General features: G+C 40.7%; 1 protein-coding gene across 1 annotated transcript; it reads left to right on the forward strand.

Moving 5' to 3' along the window:
- The first annotated feature begins 403 nt into the window (after positions 1 to 403).
- On the forward strand, positions 404 to 10,894 carry LOC131229896 (4-hydroxy-3-methylbut-2-enyl diphosphate reductase, chloroplastic). The gene is made up of 10 exons (XM_058225960.1): positions 404 to 759; positions 907 to 1,103; positions 2,275 to 2,454; positions 7,023 to 7,154; positions 7,270 to 7,344; positions 7,437 to 7,542; positions 7,636 to 7,730; positions 8,861 to 9,046; positions 9,137 to 9,223; positions 10,556 to 10,894. The coding sequence occupies exons 1-10, from the start codon at positions 501 to 503 to the stop codon at positions 10,619 to 10,621; spliced, it is 1,383 nt and encodes a 460-aa protein (XP_058081943.1). The 5' UTR covers positions 404 to 500; the 3' UTR covers positions 10,622 to 10,894.
- The last annotated feature ends 1,128 nt before the right edge of the window (positions 10,895 to 12,022 follow it).

The following is a 12,022-nucleotide window of genomic DNA, read 5'->3' on the forward strand; positions in this document are numbered from 1 at the left end:
TAGGGCAGCCCACCCAACACACGGGGCACATCTTCCAGTTGGACGGCTGTATAAAACATACATTATGGTGGGTCCACATTCAGTTGGAGTCGTAGAAATAGTCGGCCCAAGGGTAGATAAAGCACGCTCCAAAATCAAAATATGAACTAGTCATCCTAATAACCATCTGATCTGTAGTGATCACATGTAACAAGATGGCCATCTATCCATATGTCATGATCATGCGGTCAGTATCTTTTTAAGGACACAATCACTCCACCATGAGACTCTCCAACGGTCTGAATTGCATGTATCCAAGCGTGGATGAGTGGTCCACAAGTTCAACACTTTGTGGCAAACGCACACCAAACAAAACGACTATCCAAAAAACAGGTGAGGGATGAGATAAAAACCCCGTCATCGAAAGACAAAGCCCACTTCAATTTCTCACAGCATCTCCACTTCTCTCTTATCCTGCGCACCCTCACCCTTTCCGTCTTATCCTGCGCACCCTCCCCGCCATGGCGCTCTCTCTCCAATTATGCCGCTTCTCCCCGCGACCCGACATTTCGATCCCCGAAACTCCTACCCGAACCCGCTCCCTCTGCCCGAAACGCCTTTCTCTCCGCTGCAGCGGCAGCAGCAGCACCGAATCGTCCGTCGAGTCGGATTTCGACGCAAAGGTTTTCAGAAAAAACCTCACTCGGAGCGCGAATTACAACCGCAGAGGATTCGGCCACAAGGAAGAAACTCTACAACTCATGAACCAAGAATACACAAGTAAGCTCTACTTTTTCTAACACAAAGGTACAAAATTGCACTATTTTTACTACCGGGAGTTGAAATAAAGGGGTGTGTTTGTTAAATTGGGGGGGTTTAAATATCAACTCTGTATTTTATTTTCTTTTTTGGGGATTTTTTTTTCAGGCGATGTGGTAAAGACGTTGAAAGAGAACGGAAACGTGTACACGTGGGGGGATGTGACGGTGAGATTGGCGGAGTCGTACGGATTCTGCTGGGGAGTGGAACGAGCGGTTCAGATCGCGTATGAGGCGAGGAAGCAGTTCCCGGTGGAGAAGATTTGGATTACAAATGAAATTATTCACAATCCGACAGTCAATAAGGTTTGGAAAGATTAGTGAGATGCCTAGCTTTGTGTTGATTGATGTTAGATGATCTGGACAGTTGACCTGTTGCGGCCCAAGAATCGGTCTGATTTGAACGATCCTAATTGTGTGATGAAGATTATGTAGTATATTGAGCTGGTCTGATGGTAAGGATTTTTTAATCAGAGCGATTATGGGGTCAGGTGCGACAAAGAGCGGGACCCACATGTTGATGATCGGGACGTGGACCGTCCAATGCATGTGTATTCGACACATCTTCTGAATGGCCCCATTTTTTGGATGTCGATGCATCCTGGTCGGACGCATCTTCTGAATGGATTTGATGGCATGTAAGAAAGATGGGCCCCAGAATTAATTTGGAAGGTTTTTAATGGTGGGCGTCCCAACTGTTCCCCCTGGTGTGGCCCACCTGAGTTTTTGATTGGTGTTATTTCTGGTAGTGAAGGAAAACATGAGAGGGCGCACATGATACACGGATTGGATGTCATTTTTCACATCACAGTGGGCCCCAGAAAAAAAGAAATTGGATTCCACAAATCCAGGTTGCAAAATACAACTAGCAGAATTCAAATCCCAGGGATTCCAATTCCAAATCCAAGCTGCCAAACGACCCCTTATGATAATCAAAAGACTGATCCACATTTAATGGCCGAACAATCCTCGTTATGACGGTTAGGATCATTCGATCAGAGTTATTTTTGGGACATGAGCAATGCAAGTGGGGGATGCCAAGTTGACAATTCGTATCTATGGTTGCACTGTCCATTCTTCTAATCCATGAGAGTTGCATTATGATGATGCAAAAGCATTGGAAGATACTTTTGCTTCCCATTTACTACGTACTGTTAATCATGGTGAGGCTTTTTCACTCAAATCCATACTAGGTGATCTCAATACTGCTGAAAAGAAAAAGGAAAAACAAATAAAATTATCTGCTTGTCTAGTTGACAGCCTCGCAAATGTTGTGGTCTTATCGTTTCTTAGGAGAGCTTAAGTGAATACGTCAAATTTGTTGATGCATGCTCAGTTGTATTGCATATAAACAGTGATTTAAATACTGATAGTATCGGCCAATTCTATTGGTACTCTAAACAATGATATCCGTTTCGAAATGATTTGTATAGAAACGTCTTATGTTTTCTTTTTTCCTTTTTTTTTTTTTGGGTAGAGGTTGGAGGAGATGGACGTCAAGAATATTCCTATAGAGGACGGGAAGAAACAATTTGGTGTTGTTGAGAAGGGTGATGTGGTGATTTTGCCTGCTTTTGGAGCTGCTGTGGAAGAGATGCTGGCATTGAGCGAAAAGAATGTACAAATAGTCGACACAACTTGCCCATGGGTATCAAAGGTACTATTTTCTGAACCAATCTCTTGTGTTTGGCCATTGTTGCACGAATCTTCTGCTCAAGCTGCCGCTATTTTATAGGATCTGTTCCTACTTCTGCCAATGTTCAGGCTCCTGTTGCTCCTACAACCCACCACAACTATTGTGGTTCCACAAAGAATATGTTAAGCCCAATTAATCTTGTAATATTTGTACAATTGGTTGTTTCTGAATATGGAATTTCTAGCTTTCTCTGAACATAGTCACTAAATAAGTTAGCTTCTGCATCTCTACTTATTTAACTAGAGTAAGTAGGGGCAAAAATTTCCCGCAATTAGTTACTTGAAATGATTAAGCTATGCAAAAAAGTACATGAGATGTGTTTTAAGCGGAAAAAAGGGCATTTAGGTAGTTATGTTGAAACTCTCCATTGAACTGCACTGCAAGAAGAGGTTTACTACAGTACATCTGGATGTTTTGTTATAGGATGAGTCAGGACTATAGATGTTGGATTTAGGGTCACGTTTGGTAATCTGATTGTTGATATGATATGATATGATGTACAGGTGATGGTGGTTGCCTCGAAAATATTCAAGATAATAAGATCCTAAAATCTTGATAAATGGCCCATAAAATTATACTTAAGGAGGAGGTCCATATTCGAAAGGAAAAGAGTTGAAATATTCCAATTGGAGATTTTTCTTCTTCTTTTGGTTATTCCCCATCCACAGTGAGGCCCATCATATAAATGGTTTGGTTCATTCAAACTTGACTCCAGATACAATGGCTGTAATCCCCACAAAAGTTGGAGACATACTGTCGCAAACCTCCCCAGAGAAACATACCCTTTTCAACTTCTTATCCTCCCCCCTCTCACATTTCTCAAACCACTTCCTCTCTCCACATGCATCATCGCACATGCCATATCTACTAGTTTTGTTATGTCTGTGTGTGCGCACACGTGTCAATTTACTTAATATTGTTTTGTGCAAAAAATTTCATGAATTTTGGAGAACTGCACCATCCCACCATGGTGGCAAATAATGTTGATTACATGATATCTTCACTGGATTTGAAAAAATATATAAAGGGGATATTGTGATATATTCATTTTATCATCAAAATAAAAGCTTTGCAATATTTTCATGCTATTAAAATTGCATTATTGCAATTTTCCTGATAATGTATTATTATTATTATTATTATTATTATTATTATTATTTAAATCATTGACACTGAGAGGTCTCCTGTGAGTGCATGTGCTATGATATGTGGGGGTAATTGATGTCTTATCCTACAGTTGATACTGCAGACAAGCAGGAATGTGAGTTGATATATTAGTCTACAAACACCTCTGGTAAAGTTAGGTTTCTTACAAGTGGCGGGCGTACTGTTTCTGCTATCCAATCTAAACTTCATCAGCCACAAAGGTTGTGGTTTACTTTTGTGATCTCATACAAGAACAAAAGAAAAGGAAAATGCTGCTGCCAACACAGGCTGAACCAAGCATGTCAGGTAGCTAAGAAACACAACTAAGAAAGGACACTGGAGGGAAGGAAGCTGGAGGCAGGCGAGCAATAAGCGTCAAGCATGTGATCTCATTTTATCCTCTGTTATCTCTCACAGATTTTGGTAGGCTCATGCGTAGTGGCGCCAAGTTCTGCTGAATGAGTGCTGCTATGTAGGTGTTGAGCCAAGGGAATGGATGCAAGCTTGTCAATAATGTCTTTTCTGGACTAGCCAGAAGGTGCTATGTGTCTTGCATTCTGCTGGCTTGAGGTAATGGGGCGCTGAAGCATCATCATCCAAAGTTGTCAAGATGTCTCCAGCAAAACGATGATATCTGGATCAGATTTTAAATCACTACGGTAGGAATGTGCCATCTTGGAGAGGAAGACCTTGTTCAGTGAGTTCCTGGATAATCCGATGTGATTTAGCCCAATCCAATGTTGTGACCCCTTCAAATATCACCCCCTTTGGAAGACTGCAGATGCTTGAGGAGTTGGTGGATGAGATTGCACGGGCTTGCCGTGGCCCATGGGTCTTTTGGTGTGAGGTTCCACATCCATGTTACGAGGTCCAACCTCTTTTTCTAATATTCCGAACCCCCTTGGAGATCCCCTTTGGTTGTTTCCACTACTTGGAATGGAGTGATTCTAAAACAATAATTGCCAAAGCTGTCCCAGCTATTTGGTTGGGGTAAGCTTTGCGGGTCCCATTTCATCAATCAATCCTACGTAAGTGAACACCTCTAATGCAGGGGCATTTTCACACTTGGCTTGAGTGGGGTAGCTTGTGGGATGCTGAGACACACTCGGGGTGGGCGGCCTGTGTGAGGCAGGCCCATGCGAAGTGGGGCCCACGAGGAGGGTTTGGCCGATGTCCTAATCCATGTGATGTGGGGCCTGGGCCATGAGAAAAATGGATTAATTCGCCACTCTCTAACAGTTTGAGCTTTTAGAGCACGTGGCTAATTGTCCCGCATCAACCTCGCTCTGGGTCCTTTTGGTCTTTCTTTCATCCTTTCTCAAGCCCTTCAACTCTAGTTGTTCTCCTCCTTACCAGAGTCATCTTTGCCCTTTATTGCACTTGATTGAACCACATCTCAATCTGCTCTCTATCTTTTTATCTCCTGTTGGGACTATCCTCAGGCTGTTTCCAATAACTTCATCGAAGTCCTTTTATAGTTTTTTTTTTTTTTTTTTTTCATTTTAGTTTTCCCTAGTTTTATATTATATGTTAATTACTTCCCTTGAGATTAATATATTCCTCTATCAACAAATTTCTAAGAATGGCATTGTCACTTTTACCTGCTCTTGCTCCTAAAATTTGCTCAGGTTTCATGCAACTAATCATCTAGTTAAATTTATTGTCTGTATTTATTGTGAGAGGATCTGCCGAAGTGGGTAGCCTTATCCAAGTGTGGATCTCTGGGTTTTTAAAAATGTGTTGATCCAAGTTCTCGACATTCTGGAAAGAAAGAAATAACCAAATTCTCAACAATGCGTGGATCTCTGGGTTTTCGATAATGTGTTTATCTGAATTTTCAGCAGTCATGGAACGGAAGGAATAACCATATTCTCAACAATGTGTTGATCTCCGAGTTGAGACTAGGAGGGAATATAGAAGGAAGCATAATCTCTGAGGCTGCTTTTTGTGACCTCAATCCAAGTACTTTTTATAGGTTTTTTTTTTTTTTTTTAATCAATCATTTATCCCTATTTTTATTTGTTGACTGTTTTCCTTGAGATTATCTTGGTTATATCTCTAAAAAAAACCCCAAATTTCAAGGATCTCCTAAAAACTATTCTCAGAGGATTCCATTCACCCACTTTATCAAACATAGTTTGTGGCTGAGTGATAGATATCGTTCCGCCACGTCAGCAACCATTGGTTGTGTTTTTATCATTGCTGGTCATATGTACAGAATTCACTTTTGAATAGGGCATGGTATAAAGAGATTTGAGGAGCAGGAGGACAATTTGGCCAGGTCCCTCACCCAAGGAATCTTGAAAATGGAGAGGAATCTCTCCCCCAATCTGGCAAGCGGACAATGAATAAAGAAGTGGTTTACTGACTCCACATTGCTAAGGCACATGGAACACATGTCGGGAATGACCATCGACTTCTTTTGAAGATTATCAATAGTGAGTACCCTGTTTTTACCCACCAATCAAGCAGAGGCCAAAATCATTGGGGGAAGAATGCCACACAAAATCCGTAGAACCCAAACACGAAACTGGCGACGAATGGGCAAGCAATCCGTAGAAGGAATGAATGGAAAATCAAACTGATTTGTCCAGTCTCCACACCATGGCATCCTTCACCCCAAACAGTGTATCTATAGTTTTCAATATTTTGGAAGAATAACTGGATTTTCAACAATGTGTCAATCTCTATGCCACATCCAGGAGGTAATGCATAAGGAGTCATAATATCCTATGCTTTATTATCCCAGTTTTCGGAAGAATTTAAGAGTTGGACTTATGAAAGAATTGAGTCTCATGCCAGGAATGAGTCTTCAAAGTCCAAGATCATGGCCAACTGGTCCCCTCCCCCACTGGATGTTTGCAAACTTCATTTCGATGGAGTCTTTTGTGGAAGTCACAGCTCCTCAGGAACCGGCGGTATCCTTGGAGGTGCCAATTCTAGCATTGACATGGTTGTCTCGAGCTCTGCAAACTTGCCTCCCGAGTGGGTCAGTTGTCGTTTTGTCCTCTTTTAGAGAAGCCTTCCTAATTTCCAGTGGCACAGTTCTCTAGAGAAGTTGTAGAAAAAGTTGCATTTGGTATCATTAAATGGGGGAGAAAGGAAGGTGCCATGCTTTGAATAGTTATGCCCTGCTTTCATTTGGCCCCTTGCTTAGGCTAACCATTTACCCACTTTGGAAGAGAGGCTGTTTCTGATGCCAAAGCATTAGTAGGGGCGAGCCACTGGGCTCCTTTTACTGGAACGTGATTCCCTATTTTTCTTTTTTCTTTTTCTGAAAGGCCTTACTTTTATAATGTTTCTATCGTGACCAAAAATCTGTTGAAAAAAGTTATGAGATTTATCTTTCATATTATTATATTTCTCCCTTTTGTTTTGCCAAGGTCTGGAATTCTGTTGAAAAGCACAAGAAGGGGGAGTACACTTCCATCATTCATGGTAAATATTCTCATGAGGAGACTATTGCAACCGCATCTTTTGCAGGGAAGTATATTATTGTGAAGAACATGGGAGAGGTATGACTCTGCTTTTATGCGTCATATTGCTTCTATTCTCTGTTGCAATGATACAAATCATCAAATGCTGTTATACCACAAATCCATTTAGTCTGAATTTGTTAACTGAAATCAGGCAATGTATGTATGTGATTACATTCTTGGAGGCAAACTTGATGGATCTAGCTCAACAAAAGAGGAGTTTATGAAGGTCGGGTTTCTTTCATTTCATTCTGCCTAAGAAAATAAAAAATGTGAGTCTATAGAGTGTTTCGGTAAAATGATGGATGGTTATCCCTGCAGAAATTCAAAAATGCTGTTTCTCCAGGATTCAATCCAGACACTGATTTGCTAAAAGTGGGCATTGCGAACCAAACTACGATGCTCAAGGGAGAAACTGAGGAGATTGGTGAGTTGTGATTATATGATGAAATGGCATCTTATACCAGCCAGTCCATGGGTGTTTGTGTGATATTTAGGTTTTATTTGCTCAACATCCCAGGGAAATTGGCTGAGAAGACTATGATGAGCAAGTATGGAATAGAGAATATTAATGAGCACTTCCAAAGCTTCAATACAATTTGTGATGCCACTCAGGTAGTGCACTCCTCTCAATTGTTCTTCACGCTTCATCTATCATTAATCATAGTGTCAACTTCTATTTAATGAGGAACTCTAGTGTCACCCACTATTCTGACACAAACAAACATCAAACATAATTTTCAGATGCTCCTTCATGAGGGCATGATGCATACATGTTCTAGATCCAGACTGCTCATTCTGTGGGCCTCACCATGGATATAGCATAGCCCAAAGATAACACCGGACGCTAGTCAGATAATCTCAATAACTTGACTGAAGGATTTATTCCCATTCACAATTAATCATTCTTTAACTTGTCCTCTTTCCCTCAAAACTCCTCAAGTCAGCTGGTTAGGATCATTGATTGGTGTAACTATTGGACTGTGGTCTATCCATGATGACTCCACCCAGATGAGTAATCCATGAGTGGTAAACATTTACCATTGATACCCACGGTGCATGTGAATATTAGTATTCCTTTAATCTGATATCCCATCCCGTCTGCTTCCAGCTGTTTTTGCCTGTTGGGTCAGATAGAATAGGCCTTTTTTTTTTTTTGTTTTTTTTTTTTTTTGTGGGGGGGGGGGGGTGTGGGTTGGTTTCAATTGCTAGCTTCATTAGGGTGTGTTAGCCGCCAGTTCAGTTAATTGCTGAACCCACTTGTTTGGGAAACATGTGGGCCCTGCAGATGACAACTCACCATCTCTTTGTTGTAGCTGGAGAAGTCCTCTTATTTTGGGAACAGACGTATTTTCACATTTAACAAACTCCAGCATTCAGCAATTTCAAGAGGTGCTCTCACAAGACAATAACCAAAAGAAGACATGGGGCCTGCATGTTTCTAAAATGACACAGTTCCATAATGTAGCTGGAATTTGCCCCCAAACAAGCCCTTGTATTTTGGAAGATTCAGTTAAATTAAAAAATGTGATGAAAGTCAGAGATGCTAAAGCTTGAAAATAGAAACCTTTTTTGAGCTGCATGTGTTATGGATCAATATTGTACTGATCGTCCCTCCATATTGATTCATGTGCACCATTTGCTAGGTGAATCTTCCAAGGGTCTTTAGAAGAATCATTTTTCATTTCACCAGGCTAGATCACTTATATAAGATTACTCTGTGAGCTCACCCTATCGTATTTCAGGAGCGACAAGATGCAATGTATAAGCTGGTGGAGGATAAACTCGATCTGATTTTAGTGGTTGGTGGGTGGAACTCCAGCAATACCTCACATCTTCAAGAGATTGCAGAGCTCGAAGGAATTCCGTCTTATTGGATTGACAGCGAGCAGCGAGTAGGACCAGGCAACAGAATAAGCTATAAGTTGAATGTAAGCATCTGAGAGCAAATTTTTGATATCTTGTTGTATGGTTTGTTTGAATTGTCAGTCTTGATGTTGTTCTTTTTCTTCCGTGGACAGCACGGAGAGCTGGTTGAGAAAGAAAACTTTCTACCAGAGGGTCCTATTACAATAGGTATAACTTCAGGCGCATCTACTCCAGATAAGGTAATTCAGGATTTTATACATTTCGGTTTTGGATTCTCCTGAGTGCTGACTTGAATTTGAGCTCGAGGCAGTAGATTTGTTCTTAGATACCTGTTTGAAAATCCATGATTTCAATTTGAGGTATGCTTCAATCATTTGAACTATACAAAAATTAGATTTTGAATTTCTATGGAGGTTTGGTATCCAGGTAATCCAAGATTTTTATACATTGCGTTTTTTGGGAATCTTCTGACCTGAATTTAAGCTTGATGCACTAGATTTCCGTTTGGCCCTCTGTTTGATGTTTGAGATTTTTCTTTAATCATCAGCTTCTTCTTCTTCTTCTTTTGAAAGTTATCATCAGCTTCATCTTAACGGATATGAAATTCAAATCATTTAGATAAAATGTCCAAAACCTACGTTTTGAATTTCTATGAAGTTCAACAGAGAGGGAAGTTGCAACAGGAGGCCAAGGACTTCCTGCATGCTTTAAAAAAAGTGAATATGGTGAATCCTCAACATTTAATTGCTGAGAAGCTCTGCACATACAGAACCAATACTCTAGAGAACTATAGAGAGACATGGAAAGCAATGGTTGTGGATTGCCTGCAACCGTGGGGTGCATGAATCCTCTGCACCCCTAATTTGGCCCACTGAAAAAGCGCACTCTGCAGCCTTGATTTGGTTGACTGAAAAAGTGCCATGTGCACCTGTCAAACATGGCCCTGTAGTGAAAGGGCAAAAATGTCATTTCACCCAGGGTAATCTTTGCTTTTCATTGCAGGGCCTGCATCTGACAGGCGTATGTTGCTCTCTTTCATTGAGCCACATCAGGGCTGCAGGAAGATTCCTGCAGCCACCAGTTGCAGAAAATCCTTGTCCGAAAGCCATCGCACCCCTGGAAAGGGGGACATAACAAACAAAACTCGCAACAACTGAATGATTAGAGTTGTCCAATCACTGCAATATATGTCATCCAGTTGGTGGCCTACCAGATCAATGGTCCCACATGTCCGAATTGCCACACGTACAACCGGGAACTGCATAGAACTTCTTTGATGCAAGGAGCATAATAACCTCTCTTTTAAATTTCTTCTATTCATTTCTTTACTTGCAATGACATAGGGCCCAGTTGCTTTATGTTATTAATTCACCTTGTTGCAATGATGTAGATGTCCCAAAGCCATCATTTTGACTTACCCGTAGTTTTCTATTCCATGTGCTGATTTAAATCAGTTTCTGCCTTCGATTCATGAATATATATATATATATATATATATATATATATATATATATATATATATGGGCAAGTTCACGAATAGTAACCTCGTTTCTCTATGTGATTGGAACCAGGTTGTCGAGGATGTCCTCATCAAGGTGTTCGACATCAAACGCGAAGAATCCTTGCAGTTAGCATAGCTTCAACCCACAAAGAAACTTCAACGGTCTCTACACCTTATGGAGTGCTGTTCTACAGCTTTCTAGAGTGCTGTTTGTGGGTAATGCGCCATATAAGAATATTACCTGTAAATGTCTGGATTTTTTCTTTTCTTTTCAGAACGGTGCTATAGCTTATATGATTTGTTGTTTGTACCTATAGAGATCAAATTTCAGTTTGGTTTAACTGAAGGAAGGTATATCAGCTCCTAAAGACAAAAAAGAATAAAATCTCAATGAGTAGATATGTTTCTATGTTTTCTGAGTTATTCCTGGAAAGATGTTGAGAAGAATTATGATCAGGTTGGACCGTCGTTCCATTGCCACTGTACATTTTGTGAATGGATAACAACAAAAGTCTATTAAAACAATCTGAAAAGGAAAAAATAAAAATAAATAAAAATCAAACATTGTTCTAAGCATGGTGACAAATCTTGCTTTCTCCACAATTTCTTTGGGGGATTTTCAAAACTTTTTTTTTTTTTGGGGTCAGGCTAAATATTTTTGTGTTTTGAGCTCATACCAAGTAGGAATGACCTTATGAATGGTTTTGATGGCATAACATCAGTGGACACAGAAGGTTTCAACAATTAGCATTCCTGCCCTCTGTTTTCTATCATCTGGCCCTCTTGAGTTTTAGATCTGACTCATGTCCTAACATGAGCTGCAAGACGGTTTGATGGGGTGGATTTCTCCCAAACATCACAGTGGGCCACCTAGCTTCCAATAGCAGGAAATTCCTATGAAAGATAGGCATTTCATGTCAATGTACATTGCACGTGCCATACCGCTAGTATGTAATCGGCAAGTCAATTTTGGTGTGGAAATAGAAAACAAATGAGTTTTATGACTTTTCTCCAAATATTTCCCCAAATAAATGTCCAAACAACTAAGGAGCCCGGCCCATTGACAGCCTTAATTTAATCCATACCATTGACTAATATTTCATTTTAATCTACCATCAGATGTCCACCAATCAACCACTCACAGCACCGTTTTGGAATGTGTATGAGCAATCTATTGTGGGACCCCAGATTTGGATGGTTCAGCTCTAGTTACATGTTTCTCATGTGTACACTTTCCAAGTGCACGCATATAAACCATCGTAGGGCTGTAAATGGGCCAGTCTAGCCCATCAGGATTTCAGGCTTTCCCCATTTCAGGTTGGGCCTGGTCTGAATTAAATTTAAGCCAGAGGGCTAGACTGGGGCTAAATAAAGACCGTTTACTAATCCAGCTAGGCTCGGCTGTATCTATGAGTCCATCAGCCCAAACCAGCTCATCCCAGACCGTTGAGGTTTCAATACCGTTTATGTTATCATGCATGATTGAGGGCACCAAATGAACAGATCTTTCACGGGCGATTTTGCATGACCTGTTAGA

This window comes from Magnolia sinica, chromosome 16 (assembly GCF_029962835.1).
Source record: "Magnolia sinica isolate HGM2019 chromosome 16, MsV1, whole genome shotgun sequence".
NCBI classification, from domain to species: Eukaryota; Viridiplantae; Streptophyta; class Magnoliopsida; order Magnoliales; family Magnoliaceae; genus Magnolia; species Magnolia sinica.

Coding starts and splice junctions, on each gene's coding strand:
- LOC131229896 (XM_058225960.1), top strand. CDS start 501: ATGGCGCTCTCTCTCCAATTATGCCGCTTCTCCCCGCGACCCGACATT. Junction 7,543..7,635: donor GGGAGAAACTGAGGAGATTG/GTGAGTTGTGAT, acceptor TCAACATCCCAG/GGAAATTGGCTGAGAAGACT. Junction 9,224..10,555: donor GCGCATCTACTCCAGATAAG/GTAATTCAGGAT, acceptor GATTGGAACCAG/GTTGTCGAGGATGTCCTCAT.